Source organism: Lontra canadensis, unplaced genomic scaffold (genome assembly GCF_010015895.1).
Source record: "Lontra canadensis isolate GAN:19392208 unplaced genomic scaffold, GSC_riverotter_1.0 scaffold156, whole genome shotgun sequence".
Taxonomy (NCBI): Eukaryota; Metazoa; Chordata; class Mammalia; order Carnivora; family Mustelidae; genus Lontra; species Lontra canadensis.
In genome coordinates this window covers 98,143-120,740 of record NW_022631150.1, presented here as the reverse complement: position 1 = coordinate 120,740, position 22,598 = coordinate 98,143, and the positions used below count along the sequence as shown (strand labels likewise).

The window sequence follows — 22,598 nt, the reverse complement described above, 5'->3', positions numbered from 1 at the left end:
GCGCAGTTGGCTTGTGCCTCTAAGCATTGAAATGGCTCTTTACTCAGATTGGGTGGGAAAGCACCGGTTGTATGAGATTCTTAAAGATGCAGAGTTGGGGCTCCCTAGTTCTGTTTTCTTCTCATGCACAGTCTTCCCCAAGAAGATGAATTATTGAATAAAATAGGGGATGAAAGCCATGTAAAACGACACCGAGTTTTGGTGGGGAGTAAGGGGGAAAGTCGACATAGACTTCTTCCCAAGAAGCTATTTGACCAAACACCAAATAAAGATAATTTCTCATCCATCTTCCCTCAGAAAGTACCCAGTCTCTGTTAAAGGCAAAACTTGAAATCACCCCAGATATTTCCCAGCTGAAACTTTGAGTCAAATACATAATCTTTGTAGTAAATCATGAATTCATAGGGTTCTTTTCAATTTATGTTCGGTTTGTTTTGGCTCATTGGTATCATTTTACCTCCTATGTCACAAGCACAGTCATTTATGCATTTGCTAAATGGCCATGACTTGGTGATATACTAATTTTTCTATACAATTTAATAGAAGTAATAATAAGACTAAGATAAATGATCACATTATTTTAATTTTAGTAGCTTTCATTCTTTTTTGAACAATTGCTCACTTTATAGTGTTCTGCCAAAATATGAGGGAGAAAAATGCCATCCTTTGTTTGACTTTTAGGAGTTTGTTTTTTTTTTTTCAAAGATTTTATTTATTTATTTGACAGACAGAGATCACAAGTAGGCAGAGAGGCAGACCGAGGGAGAGAGGAAGAGAAGCAGGTTTCCCGCTGAGCAGAAAAGCCCGATGCGGGGCTCGATCCCAGGACCCTGGGATTATGACCTGAACCGAAGGCAGAGGCTTTAACCCACTGAGCTATCCAGGCACCCCAGGAGTATTTACCTGGAGTAAATCAAGTGTAACTCACCTTTAAGCTGTTATCTGGTGCTTCCCCTGGAAGTAATTGTTTCTCAGAAACACTCATGACTCAGGTCTACCTGGCACAATGAGAGTCTGGGGGCTGTTGGTTACATCCATATTATTTGCTTCAAAATGTTATGCTCCTGCCTGCACCTGCTTCCACACTTTGTGGAAGTCGGAGTTGGTAGCAATGTGCAGTGCTAATTTAGAAACCTGCCCGAAATGATATTTCAGCCTCAGATGTGCAGGACTTTTACGAATGGAGAGAAAAGTTGTGATTAAGATCAATTTGTAAGGTGAGAGAGTATTCCCAAACTAATGAAATATTTCAATTCCACTGGGAAACAAAATTGTTGAAACCCCAAGGCAAAATTACAGGAAGAATTTTTCACGAGGTAAGCCCAATTATGTAGGTACTGCCAAAAACGAAGAAATTCAAGAATTTATGGAAAGGCATAACTGTTATGTTGGAATCAAGGCATCATTTTATTTCCTGCACTATCAGTAAGGGAGACTGTTTCAAAGTTTTACTTCCGTGTTACGGTGATTTTACCCCACGGATTCAGGCTAAACAAATCTTTATTGAATGATTATTGTGGGCCAAAGGCTTCTATTACTATTATTGCTTCTTATCTTTGCAACAACCTCAATGAGATAATATTATCCCCAGGTCACAGATAGGCAAACTGAGGCTAAGAGAATAACAGCAAACATTACCATGCCCAATGCAGTTTTCATTCTCATGGATTCTCATAACAACTTTATGAAGTAGGTAATGTTACTATCCACATCTTGGGAATGAGGACACAGAGGAACAGAAAGGTTAAGGGACATGTCACAAGCTAGCTGATAACTTGTCAGGCACTCTGACTCCTGACTGTACCTTCACCATTCGGCCCAGGCACCTTCTAGGGGGAAGAAAGGGATGCTCTCCAGGAAGCATGGGTAACGTGTGCCAGAGTCTCAGTATCCTAAGATCCAGTCCAGGGTTTTGCCCACCTGACCATTAATACCATCCAGCACTGATGTCTCTACTTCCTGCTCTGTTCTGTGATCTGATCTGGGATTTGGGGTCTCTGTTACACTCATTTCAGAACTTTTTTTTTCTTTTTTATTATAGCTACTTTCTTAATTTTCCATGCAACATGTCTTTGGCTATAAGGTTATGAGTTTCTGAATAAAATATATATTCTGGTACCTATCAGAGTTCTGACTGCAGGTACGGTGAGCTTGGGCAACTCATGAGAAGTAGGAACTACGTCTTTCCTCTGTATTTCCATCAGGCGTCACAAGCACGTAGGACAAGGAAGCACCATCTTGAGCCATCAAATCCAGATATAAGGTAGGAAATCTCTCAGCGCAGTGCTCGCGGTGACCACCGTGCCGATCGCACTGTTTATCCAGATGAACCTCTCACCATCTGTGCCCAGCACAGTGCCGGCCCATGGTCCATCCTTCATCGTTACATGGGTAAATGAATTAAGTGTTTGTTCAGCTAAACTAAAGAACATTTTCCTTCAGCAAAACTAATTGAGCTGGATACTTCAGAGTGAAAAAGGACACAGAAAACCTTATCCATGGTTACAGATTTTTCCAACTCCTCAGAAAGATAAGAATCTAAGTAATTACAAGATGATTGCTTAGCCAATGTTGAGTCCACTAAAACTCAGACATGATGCTAGACCCTGGGTCCAGCGGTGAATAAGAGACAATCATGTGATGTAGATGCTTATTACCAACTGGTGGAGAGAGAAAAGAGATCGGGGAGCCCACGATGGAGAAGGTACCCGGATGAATGAGACTCTGCTAGGACCCAGGTGGGGGGCGGGGCCGGCAGCTCCATCAGCTTTTAATGGATTCTGGGAGATAGGAGAGCGAAGCTGAGTCAAGAAAGCATAACTGAGGTCAGTGCATTTGCAGGGAGTATTAGAAGCTTGTGCGCCAGTTCTCAGAAGAGAGAAAGGCACATTCAGGGACCTACGGATATTTGTATGACGAGAACACAGAGTTCATCCAGGGGCCAGAGAATGGCAGAGGAATCTGAAGATGTAAGCAGGGACCATATCAGGAAACCTTCGTGCTAAGCACTACCAGAGGATGGATTCTTCGGAAGAGGCTCTATCATTTTAGAGAAACCAAGTCAGTCTCTGCACGTGATCACAGTGGGGACAGCATTAGGGAGCCCTAGAGAGCCTCACCTGCATGTTGAAATCAGCTTCCTGGGGTCACCATTCTTTTAATATTTCAACAGACAGAGCTCCAGCCCCTCTAAGGTTGGATCCACATGCCTCCTTGCTCCCCGCCCCTCTCTGCCCATCCTCAAACTCACACTGTCTCCCTTAGGAGCCTTGTGGTCTTTCTGATCACTTTTTGTGCCAACTTCCTGCCTTTACTGATTGTTAACTTTCACCTTGTGCAGCGAGTCCTTTTCTCATGTCATTGCTCTGATCCACGTGTGGATCACCACCCCTTTTCCTTCCCATTCTCAAATCCCATTCATAGGAGCTCTTCGTGGATCGCTGTAGGACAATTAAATATTTGATGGGCCCATTAAAATTTTCCTGTCAAATCCACCGTAGGAAATTTCTTGTAAACTGACTTATGTAAAACACATATGCCTGTGACCCTGTTGTTTCCTTATGTGACTTTACAGCCCCCGCTCCCCCAACCCGACAACGTGTCTGTTCTTTTTCTTCCATTTTTCCTCTTTCTGGACATTCTTCTCTAGTCTTTCTTGAACTCTTCTTTCTCTTGCTCTCTCTGTTTCTCTCTGTCTGTCTGTCTGTCTGTCTCTCTCTCTCTTTCACACACACACATCAGAATTTGTCCTTTATATTACATGAAAACTCCTGACTTTTTTTTCTTCTCTCCCTTTCCCATAGTCCACCTGTGTATCATCGACATGTCCCATGCCTTTTGCATCCGTAGGGTTTACAATCTTATTTGTTTCTTCCCTTTGTATTTCCCTAATTTAAAAATTTTAAATGCACTAAGGATTATTCGCTGCCATTTTCAAGTACGTAGACTCCTTTAACAACTCCTTCAACAACTTTAAATACTCACATCATAGTCTTCGAAGTTTTATATTTATTGATTTGAAAATATGGGCTGATGGAAACTTACTGTGAAATCAGGGGAACTTGGCATTTTTTTTTTAATTTTTCATCATATCTACATACATCTGAAATCTTAAAGTTCAGGTACGTGTGTTATTATTTTTTTTCCAGCATCCACTAATCAATTGATGGAATGAAGACCCTTTTTAAATATTTTATTAATCCTCCAAGGTCCCTAGCTCACCCCAGCTTGCACACATTGAGAGCCCCGCCCAGGACACCTCAGAGGTCTCTAGGTAAGATTGTCTGCTGGTTTGTTTTCCTCATCCATCCCCCCACCCCAACTGTCTGTTAAAAATATCCATAAAAACATGGAAAAGATGGAAAGAGATGCAAAATCACAAAAGCATGAAAGCCAGATGTATTCATCAGTGAGTTAGGATTTAACCCTAAATAAGAGGCAGGCATGGGCTTAATTCATAAAAGGCAGTGAAATTTTAGCTTTGCACAAACTCCCATGGGGTATCCCTAATTGAAAGAATTTTCAGGAACCAGCTAAAGGGCAGTCATCTCCACAGACCCCCGGAGCCGCGCTGGCAGAGGGTCGAAGTTTTGCCCCACAGCCTAATCTTCCCAGCCATCTTGTTACCGTTACTTCTCTTTCTCTCACAGGAACTGCAGTTTCCAAGTTGTCCGCCGCTCCAGTGGGGTAGGAAGGACAGCGGCTTATTGGATTCAGGGACATGAAATCAGTATTAAGAAGGGACAAAGCCCGGATGAGCCACTGGAATGGTGCCTTCCAGAAGTTGTAGTTTGGCAGGTACTTGTTTTGACAAGCAAAGGACTACCGGCCCCTTTAAACCAAGCAGGAATGATACCTCTTATTCCTAGTCAGGGGCCCAAAAACTGGAAGCAAAAAAAATTCCTTCCTCAATCCAATGGAGTCACACCAGAAAAATAACTAACAGACATCAGACATTTGGCTAGCAGCTACAATGTAGTTTTGAATGTTGGCAAGGTCCAGAGTTGACAGCCAAGAAAGAGTTCTTGAGATGTCTTTGGTGCAAAAAGGTGGTTTTATTAAAGCACGGGGACAGGACCTGGGGGCAGAAAGAGCTGCTGCATCTGGGTCTTGAGGGGGGACCGATTGTATACTTGGGAGTTGGGGGATGCAAAGAAAAGGGAGGTTTTCTAAAGAACTTTTGTATGCTGAAGATGACCTACAAGACACTGGAGGCCTTACCATTGTCAAGTTAAGCATTAACTTGAAGATAGTTGGGAGTTTCCTTCTGGAAGTTAGGTTATGGATAAGAATGCAGTTTTCTTTTCTTTTTTTTTTTTAAATTTTATTTTTTATAAACATATATATTTTTCCCCCCAGGGGTACAGGTCTGTGAATCTCCAGGTTTACACACTTCACAGCACTCACCATAGCACATACCCTACCCAATGTCCATAACCCCACCCCCCCTCCCATCCCCCCTCCCCCCAGCAACCCTCAGTTTGTTTTGTGAGATTAAGAGTCACTTATGGTTTGTCTCCCTCCCAATCCCAACTTGTTTCATTTACTCTTCTCCTACCCCATTAACCCCCCATGTTGCATCTCCTCTCCCTCATATCAGGGAGATCATATGATAGTTGTCTTTCTCTGCTTGACTTATTTCGCTAAGCATGATACCCTCTAGTTCCATCCACGTTGTCGCAAATGGAAAGATTTCATTTCTTTTGATGGCTGCATAGTATTCCATTGTATATATATACCACATCTTCTTTATCCATTCGTCTGTTGATGGACATCTAGGTTCTTTCCATAGTTTGGCTATTGTAGACATTGCTGCTATAAACATTCGGGTGCACGTGCCCCTTCGGATCACTACGTTTGTATCTTTAGGGTAAATACCCAGCAGTGCAATTGCTGGGTCATAGGGTAGTTCTATTTTCAACATTTTGAGGAACCTCCATGCTGTTTTCCAGAGTGGTTGCACCAGCTTGCATTCCCACCAACAGTGTAGGAGGGTTCTCCTTTCTCCGCATCCTCGCCAGCATCTGTCATTTCCGGACTTGTTAATTTTAGCCAAGGAATGCAGTTTTCTTGTAAATCACTAAGACACTTGGTAAACTGATAGAGGCTCCTGTCTTTTTTGGACTGTGATTTTTAGTAGTTAACCATTTAGGTTTTTTTTTTTTTTTTTTTCCTTCCTTCCCTTAGTTTTAGGGCAGCCAGGAGTGTCTGAGGAATGTCACACAGATCCCATCTGGGGCCATGGGGTGTCAGCTCGTGCTTTGCCCTCAGCTGGCCTTCTGCTCCCTCATCAACATTGAGCCTCCTGGCCTAGCTAAGAGGGAACTAGTGGCTAGAATGAGGTGTGTCAGACACTAAAAAGCCAACAGCTGCTCTCACTCCCTTCTCATTTTCGGCCTTTCCTAGCTGCGGAACTAAAATATTCCAACACTTGCGTCTCAGTCTCTCTTGCCAAGATGGACCATGGAACCCATGGCCAATGAGACATTTGGGTGAATCTTCATCTGGGTCTGAAAATGAAGCTGCCAAAGACATATTAGAGAGAAAAGCATCCAAATGTATTTAATGTAGGTTCTGCACGTCATGGGAACCTCCACTGGGAAATAAAGACTGTAAGAAATGGCTAAGTGTGTGTACACTCGGTCTGATGATGAGTGGACAGGCATGGAGTAACATGGCAGGTCAAGCTGTATGAGGTTAAGCATAGGAAGCTAGGGGAGGCTTGGCAAGGCCTGTTTGTTCAGATCCTTTGTGGCCACTCTGTGTCTTCAGAGATAAGATTGCTCCCTTCCTCTGGGTGTAGGGAGGGCATCTCTCATGTGAGGGTTTGCTACCTGCTTCCAGGGAGAAGGGCCGGGGGAAGGTCAGAGGGACCCTCCTGCTTCTGCTATTTTCTCAAACTCCTTCAGATTAAAATACTCAATAAGCCAAGGTACCACATTTTAGGGGTAGCATATCCTGAAATCCATCATCTTCCGTGGTGCTTCTAGATAGTTTCCGCCCTGATAAAAGCAGAAAGGCCTTGCCCCACGCCTTCTTCCATTGTCACCTGCCTTTGACTTTGGCTTTTTATGCGTGGAGCTGCGGCAGCCACCTTGCACATATGGTGGCAAATCAGGGACAAAAGCCAATCCTCTGAGGAGGCAGGAACAGAAGGATGGATAGAGTGTGAATCCTTGGAAACACCAAACTCAACTTGGTCTTCTCGCTAATTAAACAGTAAATGCCATAATGTTTTTAATCCTTGTTTTTTAGGTTTTGGTTTCTCATAGTCAAAAATATCATAACTGATCTGGGGGCTGGGTAAAGAGAAGGCAGCAAATCTGGCCATTGGCAAGTCCATTTTAAAAACAAAGGCAAGGAAGGGATGCATTTTGAGATTTCTTTTTTAAGGGACAATTTGTAAGTTTTGGAAAGCACCTGATTTCTGTTCTCTGTAATTTTGTAAAAGTGGACTCTGAAAAAAGAGATTAGGACAATGTCTGACAATGAGAATAAATTGAGGTGATGACAGGGCTGAGGTTGGAGGTGCAGACAGACCCTTCTGAAACTGTAACGAGTGTGAGGACGAGAAAGCCTCAGGCGTAGAATTATCTGGAATCTGTGACATGGAGGATAAACGGGAGATACTTCTCTAGGTGTACAGAGAGAGCACAAGAAGACGGAGACCGGAAATAAGATGAATATATATAACGAACACCTACATAATTATCACTAAACAAATAAGGGGAAAACCATGAACACTAGAAGTCTTTTCTCAGGAAAAGTACTCAAGTAGTAGCAGCAGAATTTGGAAGAAGCAAGAGCCCAGACTTATCCTTGTGAAAGTGCAGCCTGAAGGAGGGAAAGAGGGGAAGAATCAGAGGCAAACGAGTGGAAGGAAAGAAAGAAAAGAAGCAAAGTCCTACATGTCATCAGCAGAGGAGGACAGTTAACGGGAGCAAGAGCCAGGGACAGGCGAATAAGCCCACGTAAGCAGATTCCCCTCTGTGCACCTGTGCAGGCCACAGAAGTCGGAGAAGATTGGTTTCAGGAAAGTGTGTCCGTACAAGTCCTACTGAATCAAACCTGAGATTTGAAAAATGAAAAAGAAAACAAAGTTCCTATCCTTTTGTTTTAGAAAGGTCAGACCCTAGCAGGTGTAGAGGGAGGCCAAATTTTCCACTGGGCTGAGTTTCATTGTATGCTAAAGAGGATTAGGGGGCCGAAGAGGGGGAGAGGGGTTAGAAGAAGGCTAGAGCCCAGTGTTTGCCATCACAAGGGGGCCCACACTTGGTCTGGGGCTGAGAGGCAGCATCTGGGACCTTTGGCCGCTGGTGGAACCAGCTCAGCTCTCATGGGTCTGCGGGAGCTCTCTGGTCAAGCCAGTGCTCCTCCATGCGACATCCAGTAAGCCTAACGAGCTCTCGTGTCAGGTCCTGTGTGGGTCCCTTGAGGGTGATACTCCTTCTCTCAAGGCGCTCCGGATCCAAAGTGACTGGCATAACTGAATAAAATGCAGGGTACTGCAAGGCCATGGGAGGAAAGGCAAGGGAGAGGAGAGAGAGCAATGCTAACCAAAGAGAGGCCGTCTGGAAAGGTTTTGTAGAGAAGTGGAATTTCAAACTGTATCTTCAGAGATGACTCAGATCTCCCTAAGCTCCTAAGTTAGGGGAGAGACATGCCATGAGGGGGAGCAGCTCCAAGAGAAGCACAAGCCCGGGAATGTGCATGGCATTTTCCAGAAACAGCAAGTGGTGGGGATGGGCTGAAGAGCTGGTGCCTGGAGACCTCTGTGGGGCCTGCAAAGCTGAGTCCCAGATGGGGCTGCTTCACACAGTCTGAACATCTAGAGAACAAGGCCGTGCACAGGGCTGCCATTTCATAACGCAGAAATATATGAGCGATAATGAAACAATTTATGGTCTCTACCACGGTGCTGTATTAACAGGCTAATAATAGTGCTGAAAGCTTTATAGAAATGCTAATGCTGTGCTGCTCAGACGCTAAGTATTTGTGTAAATACAGAGTTGTATATGCTCACTGTTCCAGAATATTGCGCATTCATCTTTTAGTCTACTGACAGGAACTTGGGAGGAGAGGACCAAGGATCCATATTCTGGAGTGCTGTTATCATTCATTCTTTTATTCAGTCACTCAAGGAACATTCGTTGAGTATTTATTTACCTTGTGCCAAAGACCAGAGATGAGAATACAGAGATAAAGAAAGCTGAGTTCTTGCTTTAAGGACTTTCTGTTGAACAGAAGACAAATGAATAAATAAATGAGCACCTTGAATGACAGGCGCCCTAGAAACACATTCTTTGGGCAGGAGGAGCACCGAGGGCTTAAGGTGAAGCTGCAGAATAAGGCAGAGCTGGGTGGCTTTACTGGGAGAGATGGCACTTGAGATGACCCTTGAAAGAAGAGTTGGGATGAAAGATACTCAGAAGGAGTGGAGAAAGGGGGAGACCACATCTGCAAGGCCTTTTGGGGGCCACTGCCAGTTTTTCTTGAGCAAACCATGAAGTAGGGGGTCTTCTCCATTTCTGAGACCTTGGCACGGGGCCAAGTGGTCTAATCCCTTGGCTGCCTGCCAGAAGGATCTGCGTGCACACGCTCTGCCGGGTGTGGTAGGGCTTGGTGAGCGGGCAAGTGCTCACTGTGTGTCCATTATGCGCATAGGCTATAGTCGGCATACAGGGAAGAAAGGAAAGCAGACAGCCGGCAGCAACTCAAATATTATGGAAAACTGAGTGTCTCGTGCACGAGACAGTTAGAGCGTGGCTTCCTGTGCGTCACCGTGAACAGCAGACAATGCAGCCTTTGTGACCTCGCTAAGGCTGTGGAGGCTCCTGCTCTCTGTGTCTACCGTGTGGGTCTCGGGCGTTCGTGTGAAGCACCTTGCTCGTGAGCGCCTCTCCCGTGAGCGGTTTTACCTTCTTACCTTGTTATAGCATCCTCATGACACCAAAAGGCACACTGCTGGTCTTCCAGCAAAGCAGCCAGACGCAGGGGGAGGCACAAGCCAAGGGACGGTGGGTGCCACTTGCATGTGGTTTCTGTGATGTCTGAAAAAAGCAGAGACGTCTCTGTGGCCCTTTTGGGGAAAATGAATGTGAAGAAACGGCCCCTGTGAAGCAAGGCCACGAACAAAACGGATGGAGATGCTCAATTTCACCAAGAACGTGAAGTGCAAAGTGTTTGACTTCATGGCTGGATGTTCTTTGAAAAGACATTCATTGGAATTCCTTGTCCTGCCCTCTCCTTTAGCTCTGGCTGCTTTTTCTGGGCACAGCGAGCTGCCTAAACTCTCCCATCAGTGTTTAGGCAAACATAAAGCCCACCTTCCTGCCACATGTTCTTTCATTGTTCGTGCCCAGATCTCTTGCAAAAGCTGTTTCTGCTTTCTGATGCCCATAGGATAAGGCCTTGCTTTTATCATCATCAACCGAAAGTAGGTAGGGAAAAAAGCCCACTTTTTATGTTTCTCTTCATTGTCTTTATATGATCAAATAACTCCAGGAAATTGTCCTGTGGTGGAAGTCCCACGGTGGCACAGGGCCCAATCCCAGGAGCATTAGGCACTAACCTTCTACAGGCTGCTGGAATTCAAAATCCCAAATGGGTGTCGTGAAACTTGTACAGGAACATCAACAGTACTAAGTAGCAGTATCGAGATGAGTGGAAGTTGTTTTGGTCGGTATCCCTTAAAGCATATCACAAGGAAGACAAACCCCTCAAATAAGATGCAGACAGTGAAGACCTTAGCCTAATTCTGTGGCATATAACCCATGTTGGTAGGCCCCTTGTGTGGGAATAAGGCCACAGAATGTCTTAGTGTACATTTTTAGGCTTTTAAAGGCCAACTCCCTAGATAGATGATACGTAGATCGATCGATTGATTGATAGATAATGTGTTATGTAAAATTATTTTAGAACTTGTAATTTTATAAAAATAATTTTTAGTAATTCATGTAGAAACAATATTATATTTTAAAGAATTTTATCATATTTTTAAAGAATTTTTATTATCATATTTTTAAAGCTTCTCATCCTTGTGCATGATAATTTATTATCATATTTTTAAAACTCTTAGCTGCTGGGTCTCCAGAGGGACATTGACTAACTGGGATGGGTTCCAGACCCTTTGCACACATCCCAGTTCGTCAGTGTCCCATAAACACTGACAGAAAAAACAAGGCATATGAACCTGAGTCCAGAAAATGGACAAAGAAACAGGGTCTCTCCCCTGTCAGGAGCATTTCCCCCACAATACAAGAAGCAGGCTTGTGACTTGCCCCACGCCTCACACCCACTCCTCCTCAATTCACTACCTCAGACTCTGTCTGAAGTAGAATGATAGAGCACCAAAGGAAGGGACTCTTGTATCTCAATGGGTCTTTCTTTTGGTAGGGAAACCCTATTTCCCACCCAGCAAAGGGGGAAAACTAGGAAGGGGAAGAAGAAGGGCAGAGTGGCAAGGACAGTCTTCTGCTATTCAAGCGGCTCCGGCATCTGTTCTGCCATGTCCTTGACTCAGTATCCCCATGCTGCCCTGTGTCACTCAAAATCCCCTCCTGGGTTGCCTCCCCCAATCTAACTTTTAAGTGTTTCATTCTCCAGTGTTACTTATTTCTTTAATCTGAATATCGGTGACCAATTGCCCGAACACATAGAAGCTAATCAATATGGCAAACAGAGATAAAATGAATGACAAGTAGAGATACGAAGTAATGATATTCTTATCCAAATGTGAGAATTTGACCTGATTCTCCTTGTGGTAGAGAACTATGTTGTTCTAGCACAAATTTTGGTGTGTGTGTCTACGTGTGTCTGTATATAGTGAAATATGAGGATATTAGGACCACAATGGGGAAAATATGTGGAAATTTAGGACATGAATGAACCTGTAAGAGAGTACTTTTAAATCATTTTACAAGTAAAGATTAAAGCAGTGCATAATAAATGATAGATAATAGAGATATCACCAGAATGTTAAGTTTCTTGGGGGGCAACTACTAACTACATCTGGTTTCTTTCATTGCTGCAGATACGCCGCCCAGTACCTAGGAAAATGTCTGCTGTGTACTGGTACTAAATATTTGTTTTCTGATTCGCTAGATAAACCACTGATTTAATTTTCATTTAATGGTTTGTGTTCACTATGCTCATGAATTAAATTCCATATTATTGTGGATTCTTGCATTTTTATTTGTTCCTCCCTCTAAATAGTCAATCTTTTTTAGATTATTTTTTTTGAAGTCACCTATGTCCCAGGATCCTGGAAATGTAAAATGCGTTGGATATTTCTTATGGAAGGAAATTCAGACCAACTTTATTTGACCAGCTCCTTTTTCTAACCCCCTACAATGGCAGGGTTAAATGGCCCTTGCTCAGCCTATGATAAAAATGTGCCCTCATACATGTCTAGTCCAGTCTATACACATCTTGGGTCTTTTCTTCTCCGTCTCCCTTTCTGTGTTCTCCTCTTGTAAATGTTGGCATTCCCTAGGTCCCGGTCCTAGTCCTGCTTCTCCTGCTCCTCTGTTTATTCTCCCTAAGTGATCTCATTCATTCCCATGATTTTAAATCCCAGATGCATGCTGCGGAATCCCAAATACGTGTCTCCAGCCTTGATTTTTAAACTCCAAATCTGTATATTAGTCTGAATTGACATTTTAAAAAAGATTTTATTTATTTATTTGACAGAGAGAGAACACAAGCAGGGAGAGGGAGAGGGTGAAGCAGGCTCTCCGCTGAGCAGAGAGCCCGATGTGGGACTTGATCCCAGGACTCTGGGATCATGACCTAAGCTGAAGGCAGCTGCTTAACTGACTAACCCACCCAGGCACCCTGAATTGACATTTTTAACTGAAGGTCTTATAGATAAAACAACTAAAACATTTCAGTAAATCTAAAACAGAGATCTTCTGATTTCTACTCCTTCTTTTACCCCCACTTATAACCAGTTCTCTTCTCAGTCTTCCTTTGCTCAGTATATTTCCCTGAACAATATATAGGCCTGTACACAGGGTATTGAACATTGTAAAATTACCCAGCCAACAGCTCAAACCATGGAGGCGTCTTAGGTTCTGACCCACCTCTTCACCTTCTAACTCCAATTCATGAACAAGTGTAGTCGTTTTTACCTCCAAATTCCCTTGAATCTGTCTACTTGTCTCCAGGTCTACTCTGAACATCCAAGTCTAAGCTACCATCATCTCTTGTTAACTCTAAGGCAACATACTACTCTTTGTTATCAGTCTTGCTCCTGGAAGAACGAGTCTGCAGCCAGCAGCAAGAAACTCTGAAGTCCATGCCCCCATACCGCTCAGTGTGCATCAACCCCTTTATAACTTGGAAAACCATAAAAAGTTGTCACTGTGACTCGCAGGACCCTGTCCGAAGCATCCCCTCTGTACCTCTCCAAATTTAGTGGATCCTATTTACCTGTCTAAGCTGCTGTGCCCCACATATGATGTACTGGCTGTCCAACAGTTCCAGAAACATGCTTTCCTGTGTTACACCTTGCAAACTATTGTTTCCTGTTGCTGCAATGCTCTTCCGTTGGTTAGTTTTTGTTTCGTTTTGTTTCTTTCTTGACAAGTTACAAATATATAACAGACATCCACATACCTCTTTCTGAAAATTAATGATTATTTACCTTTTGCTATTTTTCCTCAGTTTTTAACATTAAATTATAAAACAATATGAAGTCCCTTTTGTTCTTCTTGCCCCCAAGTTCCATTCCCCTGCCTCCTTATTCAGAACAAGTAATGGGTGCTATTAGTTCCCTCCCTTGCATCCATTTCTTTCTTCTTTCTGGGGCAACTTTAACTTTGTTAAGGCACACACGCACGCACCCACGGCCAATATCCTCATATGTTTTAGCAAGAGCCAACTGTGGCCGGATGTGGCCAAGGAGATATGAGGTCAGGTTTCCTGGAGGCTGTGCTTCATTTTCCCCCAGGTTCCACCAGGGGACACCTGTAGCACTTCTTGAGGCTCCTACTCTCTCTACTTTGTCCTCCTTTAGAGGACAGCCTGCGGCAGGACCTGAGGAATTGGGCTGTCTGAATTTCTGATCCAACGCCAAAGCAGGAAATAAACGGTGTTCTTGTTTGCTCAGTCTTCATCATCTGTCATCTGCTTATCTTGCATAGCTCTCTGCTAGTAACTAAAAGCAGCATCAACAACACGAATAGAAGGAAGTGACTTCCTAAATGTATCCCCTCTCCTCCCAACAATGAAAGAAAAGGATTTTTCTTTTTACATCTGATCATTTTTGTTAATATATTATTTTATTATAACATATTTTAATACATTCCTTATATATTTATTATTTTATTATTATATATTTATTATTTTGATATACTTTAATATATTTATCTTATTTTTTAATATATATTTATGTGTGTGCTTCTACTCACTTCTCCAAGAAACTTCCTTATATAAGGTTAAGTCTCCATTCAGATGTAAAGTGTTTAAAATAACAGTGCAGAACTGACATCTCTGTCTCTCCTCTCTGCCTGTAGGTTGCGGCATGTTTACTCTCCTGTCATCTGCCACAGCTGCTGTAAGTGGCCTCCTGGTGGGTTATGAACTTGGGCTCATCTCTGGGGCCCTTCTTCAGATAAGAACCTTATTAGCCCTAACCTGCCATGAGCAGGAAATGGTTGTGAGCTCCCTCCTCATCGGGGCTTTTCTGGCTTCCCTCACTGGAGGGGTCCTGATTGACAGGTCTGGAAGAAAGGCTGCCATCATCTTGTCATCCTGCCTCCTTGGCCTCGGAAGCCTAGTCTTGATCCTGAGTTTATCTTACACAGTTCTCATAGTAGGCCGCATTGCTATAGGGGTTTCCATTTCGCTCTCTTCAATTGCCACGTGTGTTTACATCGCAGAGATCGCTCCACAACACAGAAGAGGTTTTCTCGTGTCCCTGAATGAGCTGATGATTGTCACTGGCATACTTTTCGCCTACATTTCAAATTACGTGTTTGCCAGTGTTACCCATGGATGGAAATACATGTTTGGCCTTGTTATTCCCTTGGGAGTTTTGCAGGCAATTGCAATGTATTTTCTTCCTCCAAGTCCCCGGTTTCTGGTGATGAAAGGACACGAGGAAGCTGCTAGCAAGGTTCTCAGAAAGTTGAGAGGCATCTCGGATACAACGGAGGAACTCACTGTAATAAAATCTTCCCTGAAAGATGAGTATCAGTATAGTTTTAGGGATCTGTTTCGATCAAAGGACAACATGAGGACCCGGATAATGATAGGCCTGACACTGGTATTTTTTGTGCAAGTCACTGGTCAGCCAAACATACTATTCTATGCGTCAACTGTTTTGAAGTCTGTTGGTTTCCAAAGCAATGAGGCAGCCAGTCTCGCCTCCACGGGGGTTGGAGTTGTCAAGGTCATCAGCACCATTCCTGCCACTGTCCTTGTAGACCACGTTGGGAGCAAAACCTTCCTCTGTATCGGCTCCTCTGTGATGGCAGCTTCATTGGTGACCATGGGCATCGTGAATCTCAACATCCCCATGAACTTCACCAGTATCTGTAGAAGCCATAGCCCTATCAACAAGTCCCTGGATGAGTCTGTGTTTTATGGGCCAGGAAATCTGTCAGCCCATGATGACACTCTTAGAGAACTCTTTAAGGGGATGACTGCCCACACCAGAAACTCCCTAATGCCCACGAAAAATGATGTGGATAAGAGAGGGGTGACGACCTTTCCAAGTGCTGGACTGAGCCAAGCTGAATACCAGACAGTCACAGACCCTGCGGACGTCCCAGCTTTCTTGAAATGGCTTTCCTTAGCCAGCTTGCTTGTTTATGTTGCTGCTTTTTCAATTGGTCTAGGACCAAGTAAGTATTTTATTTTTTTATTCCTTCCTTCTTTGCCCTTATGAATGTTAACAGATTGCTTTTGACCATCAGAGCATCTTACGGCTATGGTACATTTTACATAAAACTACTAGAAGTAAGATGGGGATAATACTGGCCACCTGATGTTTCTACTAATGTGGAAAGTATGCTTGGCTCATACCTCCTTTGTGAAATGTGCAGGGCTGGTATTCAACAGAAAGATTAGTTTTCCATTATCTGTCACATGAGGATAATTTAAGAGCGATTGATTGGAGTAAACCAGACCTCGAAAGAGACATATTGCCCAAGAGAATATATTGTTTTATGAAAGCAGTTTACTGGGATAACATTTTCTTCTGTATCATTCCTGAGTTCTTTATAAATGGAAGAAAAAAAATCAATCATTCAGATTTTCTTAAAGGCATACTCCGGGAGGCATTTAGTAAAGAATGAGGAACTGGAAACAATGAGTTGGGAAGGAGGGTGGATTATTCCTTTAAGTACCATGTGTTTTATCACCAGAGTAACCTCCCTGAGCACTTTACTCGTTAAGCAGGAGAATGGGAGTCAAGGTACTCCCATTCAATACAATATAAGCAATTTACAGGGAGATAGCTCCACGGCTGTCTTATTTTATGCAGCCAGTCTACTCCAACGACAAACTTTAAACACTTCTTCTGCACAAACTCTCTAGAGTTTTCTAGATCAGGTTGTTGCAGTTCCTTGTCTTGCAGCCTCTTACCCAGTCTAAAACTCTCTTTAGCGAAGTAAAGTGCACCTCTTACACCTTGCTTTTATTCTCTCAGACTTCTCTCCCCTTCTCCCTTTCTTCCTTCCTCTCTCACACAAAGTCTTGTTTACGAGGATAGAAGGAAGTAGTGGAGCTTGGGAGCATGAGAAGACATAAGTTATGCTGAAGGAGAAGGAATCTCATGGACAAATTTTGGTTCCTGGTGTCAGTGTTTCCAGAAAGAAAGTCACTTTAGGGCTTGCTCTGGTGATCTACGGTTAAGTCACTAACTCTTCATTCAGGTGATATGTATCAAGTGGCTATTTTTTCCCAAGAACAAAGAACCATGCCAGATGTTGGGGAAAGAGTAATGAACAAGACAGACACTGTCCCTGTCTTCAAGGAGATTACTCCTGACTTCACTGAGCTATATTCCCTCTGCCTGCTGCTTTCTGGTCGGCGACTGGTGGGTTTGGCCTGCTTAATCTCAGGTAAGGAATAACTGGATTCGCACAGGGCGGATCCAGCCTCTCCTGCAGCTCTGTTTCCTCACCGTGCGGTGGGCTGTAAGTGAGATCAGCCTCTGGATATTGACTCTTTCAAATTCCAGAATGAGAGAAGGAATCTCGTTGACTCTGCTCTTTGCCATGCAGAGTCATAATTGGTTGTTCAGGGACACCTCTAGGCCACATGGTCCAAACTATGGACGACCAGAGCTGGCCCTTCCTCTGGCATTAAGAGTAGACGAGTCTGCTTACGAGACCTGTACATGGACGGATAGAGTAAATACTACAATGCCATCAGCTTCTGATCTCTCTGACTTGTTTCTGAACCTTGGCCCACCTTGTTAGGACTTAACAAAGATAAATATTATTAATGAACAGTTTCCTAGAAACAGGTTTCTACTATATTTCAGGATTTAGTTATCTTGGGTGTGTACCTGGGAGACATTTGTCTTAATCGGTTTGGGTTGCTATAACAAATCACCAAAGACCATGGCTTAGACAACAAAGGTTTATTTCTCACAGTCTAGAGTCTGGCAAGTCCAAAATCAAGGTGCTGGCAGATTTGTTTGTTGGTGAGGGCCCCCCTCCTGGTTTGTAGATGGCCATCACTTTCTTGGTGTGTCCTCACATGGCAGAGGGATGGAGAGAGAGAGAGACCTAGCTAGCTTTATTATGTCTCTTCTCATAAGGCATTAACCCCATCATAGGGCTCTACTTGATGACCTAATGACCTCCTACAGGCCCTACCTCCAAATATCACATGGAATCAGGACTACAACATATGAATTGTAGAGAGGACACAAACATGCAGTCCAGACAAATACTTAATGTCATTACTCTGGTACATGAAGCTAATGAACTTTGAAAAAGCATCTTATACTTTTATTTTTAGAAACTCTTTAAAGTCTACCAGAAGGGCAAGAAAGAAGTGTTAGTTTGTACCAAGGAACAACTTAACCTTCTTTGTGAACTTTCCTGTATAAATAAGTACAGTCAGTTTTGCTCATATGATAAACATCAGGTGATATTGTCCTCATTGATTTCCTTTGCCAGCATCTTTTTTTCTATAGATTTATTATAAAACAAAATATTTTTTACATCAATTTTCTTGATACGATTTTTTGAAATATCAAGAATCAACTAAGAATCTAAGGAAAGCTTAGCAAAAAGAAAAGGATGCTTTCTTTGTTTTAAGTCAGAGACGTTGATCTTAAACTTCAGAACCCACCCATTCATGGTCAGAGTTTTCCCCAGCTCCTACTACCCTTCTCCCTTTAGTTTTTGGGTGACTTTGAAAAAATGCAGCAAATTCTCAGCACTAGTCTATCATTTGATGCATTATTTTATTAGAACAAGAATTCCCCTTTTCAGGAAACTTAGTTTGATTTTGGAAAAAAATATTGGGGGCTGTTTGTTATATGCCTTTTAGGATTCTTTAAATAGTATTCTATGCTAATTTTAAAAAAATGATTTGGGCTTTAGATTTGACTAATATTTATTGACACCTCTTACATCAGATACATAAGAGGAAGGCTTTTCATACTTTGGAGCGTTTCATTTTACTTTCACCACAAGCCTGTGAAGAAAAAGTATTCATCAAATTTTATAAATGGTGGCACTCTATCTCAGAGAGGCTAAGTAACTTTCTCAAATAATTGAAAATATCTCCTGTCTTCTGAAATTCAGTGGTAATGCCTCGTCGAGGACACGAATAGACAGTCCAGTGTTGGTCTTGTTAGTAAATGTTAATTCCTTTTAGTTCCCTCTGCTATGAAAATACATTAGAAGTAAGAATGAATGGAAATAGTGAATCACTGTCCACTGTGCTTTGGGCCACTCTGCATTTTATGCAAGAAAGAGATAGTCTCTCTTTTTCTGAAAATCTGCTCTGTAAGCGAGCATGTCTGTTTATGAGGCTGAGCTATACAGGATAAGAGAGGGAGGATAATGATAAGTTTTGATGTGTCCTCACTTGTATAACTGAACTTGATTCAGATAATGTTTTATGTGTATTTGGTTAGAATTCAAGCTCAGCCATAACAGAGACCAAAGTAATAGTGGGTGAACTAAGGTTGGAGTTTGTTTATCTCTCATTTAGCACCTGAGTAGTTCTGGGGGCTGTGGAGGCTTCCAGGGTCAAGTGCCAGAAGGCTATAGATGGTGTTCCCAAATCTCCCTGTAGCCAGTGCTTTACTGTTGGTTCTCTATCATGATGACTACTTAGAAATACTAAGATGCATTTTAAAATTTCATCATCCTTTTCTGATGGCTAATGGTCCCTTGGGAATAAGCTAAAGGCAAGAAGTACAGTCAATGAAAGGGAGGCTGGGTATAGAAGGGCCTGGATAATAAGGCACTGTGAGCAATTCCATCAGGGAAGCAGAACCACTGTGAGGAATGGGGGCAAGGAATTTCCTACTAGGGTTGCGCCTCATACTGGGGAAGATGAGAGGGGAAGACAAAGGAGATGGTGAGAGGAAAAGGAGAAGGTTGTTTCTCAGGGTCACAAAGGGAAACTGGTGAAGAAACCTGTGGAAGCCTGTGGAAGCCTGTTGCCTCTGCCTCTGGCTATGGCCTGAGGTCTCTGCAGGTCAGCAGGGTGCAGGGAAGAAAAGCTGGACTCAAAGCCAGGACAAATTGGAATCTGTGAGAAGCGACTGGAGCCCGTATCTGTCTCTCACCACATCAACTCTGAGGACACTGGTCACCTTCAGAAAAACAGGTGTCCTTCTCCACAGAATCCTGACTGTGTGCCTGGTCTAATAGTAGGAAAGGCTGGAGGAGGGGACCCGTTCACTGGCTGTTCCCCCAGACCAGCGAGGAGAGGCAGCATGTCACAGCAATGTGACAAGCTGCCGTGATGTCTAGGACCCAGCATGGGGCTGATGTGTCACTTTGGCCTTCCAAGTTTCTTTCAAATATTATCTTCCCAGCAGCCCTCACCAAAAACTACACAGAGGAGGGAACTCTGGGAAATGTAGTTCCAGCTGGGATAAATGGACACAGTATAGAACCGTCCAAGTAAGAAACTCTGGACTCAGAGAGAATAGCTATGAATATGGAAAAAAAAATATTCCAGAAGGTCAACGGCCCTGAATTATCTCTTCAAATGCTGTGATAGGTATTTATTTCTTTTAATTAAAACATTAATTGTTAAAATGGATGACTAGCTTCCATTCCATCTCTTTCTGAAAAGAGATGAGGTCATTAAATTAATGTCTCTTGGCTTTTGTTTCTCTAGCTATAAAACCAAAAAACACTCATTTGCTAATGCACTGTAAAAGCCTCCACATTTATTTTCTCAGGGGCGTTCATGATCTCCCTTGAGCTGATGACTCTCACTTATCTCTCCAGTTCTATCGTGTCATATGGCTTCTAGTTCCTTTTCTCCTAATGAGTACTGGATTTTTCTACTTTTATGCTTTACTGTCAGCCCAAGGTGAGAAGCCCAAATGTTGAATTCTTTTCTCCCTTATGCCAGGGGAATGTCCCTTGCTGTCATTCAGTCTGGTGTTCTGGGCCTTTTCTCAATCCAGTCAATGACCAAATGTTCTTGCATTTCCCCTCACAAATGGCTCCTGTGTGTATCTTTTCCTTTCCATTTCCATAGTCTACCCCATATGAGCTCATGCCTAGATTCCTGGAAGACCCTTCCTGTAGTTCTCTAAACACTGCAGGTCCTTCCCATGTCCACCCATCCGCCAAGGGAGAGCACCTTTGTTACCATGTTCCTCATGTCAGCATGGCTCTTGAATCTTCCATGGCCTCCTACTTTCTACCAAATCAGAGAAGTCAAATACCTTTCAAGATGAAACTAAGGTGAGAAATGATCTAGCCCAACATATTCCTTTTGTAGAAAAGAAAGAAGATCAAGAGAAAGAGGTGACACAGATTTAGGACTAGAACCCCAGGCATCTGGAGCCCCATTCCATCCTCTTTCTACAACTATCTGACCCATCTCTGAGAGAAAGATGGTGTGATTTTCAAGGTCCATCATCATCTTACTCAGCTCTGTCTGCATGCCTGCACATTTCTGGGGGCACCATTTACCTTGTAGTCATTGGCTTTGTGCTCTGGGGCTACCATTAGTACACAAGTACATGTAGACGCCTCATGCCAGGAACTGCAAAGTGAGGGACGCCCCCTGCTGATGTGCAGTGCTCTCTGTGTAGCTTTATCTCCACTGCTCCACACCCCAGTCAAGGTCAAGGGACACAGGTCCTGGTGGCCCTTCTCATTCCCTTCTACTCTACCCAAATCTTTCCTATCTTTAAAATTTAGTAGAAGTCTCAATCTCCTTTATGAATTCACCCCATTTCTTAGAGGTTTTTATTTGTATGAACTAGGAAGTATTTCTAGTGTAATGTAGTTCAGGTCTGGGAGACCAAGAGCCTGAATTTAAAATCAGAAAAGCTGGGTTCTTCCAATTCCAGCCTTCCTGCCTACCGGCTGTGTGATCTTTAAGTTGGCTATCATCTCTGAAGCTGTTTTGCATCTATGAATTGTGCATAATAATGCTTGTTCCATCTCATGGGGTGTAGTGAGTGTCCTGTGAGCTGATGCACGGGTGTGTTGGGGTTGCTGTTGCATATGGTGGGAGTAGAAGTCACAACCGGTGTGATAACACAACTTAGTCCTTCATAATGAAATGTATTTATTCTGTATGTTTGTTTTGGCTTATTAAACAAATATAGTTATGAGAATAAGCTCTTTAATGGAAGAAATGACATCTCATATGTTCTTCCTTCTCTGCCTCTAAGTGAGCATTGCGAAAGTCTGTTTGAAACCACTAAGGAATACATTACTGTTTCTAAGAGGGAGGTTGGGGAAGAAGGGGTTTAAAAACGAGATACAAAAATAAGAAAGATCTCGAAGTGTGTTTTTACATGGGTCAAGCTGTCCAGGGCAGGCCGAGTGCCACATCAGCTGGAAATGAGAAGTTTCTGCACACACTACTGGACCTGCCAGTCACCGTCATGAGGCTTTTGGCAGAACAATCCATCATTTGGCCATAGTTCCAAAAATCTCTTTCTAGTTTTGCTCCTAAGATAAAATGTTGGGAAGTCAGTTGTGCTCAGAAATAGGGCTTTTCTTTGTCAAGTTGTGAGGAGTTCTTTGGGAATTTCAGACTCAGAGTATCTAAATGTAGCTCTGGGTTTGTCTTGGATACCTCTGCTTTTTCCTGCTGTATGGAGAACAGTTCTTTTTTGCAAATGAGATGGAGAATCTCATGGTTGAAGGAGGCTTGGGTATAGGAAAAAGAAATGACCCTTCATCTCATGGTTTCTCCAACTTATAACTGCAGTTCCAAGGACTGAGCTGGGTTACATGTAAGTAACAAGGTATAGGTTCAATTTTTTAGAAAGAGGAAAGCATAGACTTTGAAGGAGAGCACCTCCCAGAGTTGAATCTCAGCAATGCCACTTGCCAGCTGTGCAACCTTAGGGAAGTTAGTTAACTTCTCTGTTCCTTATCTTGTATCACTTATAAATGTGGTTACAATTCACGGTTATC

At 43.0% G+C, this 22,598-nt stretch overlaps 1 protein-coding gene across 8 annotated transcripts in view; it reads left to right on the top strand.

The window, feature by feature from the left end:
* Window positions 1-22,598, top strand: part of SLC2A12 (solute carrier family 2 member 12) — a 53,739-nt gene that overhangs the window by 4,668 nt on the left and 26,473 nt on the right. For 6 of the 8 annotated variants that reach the window (XM_032844808.1, XM_032844801.1, XM_032844800.1 and 3 more), the window contains exon 2: window positions 14,517-15,848. In XM_032844808.1, coding sequence (XP_032700699.1) covers window positions 14,517-15,848 — 1,332 coding nt within the window. Of the gene's footprint in view, window positions 1-9,858; window positions 9,889-12,057; window positions 12,073-14,516; window positions 15,849-22,598 lie in introns of those variants that run through there. The other 2 variants (XM_032844802.1, XM_032844804.1) reach the window with 2 other exon arrangements.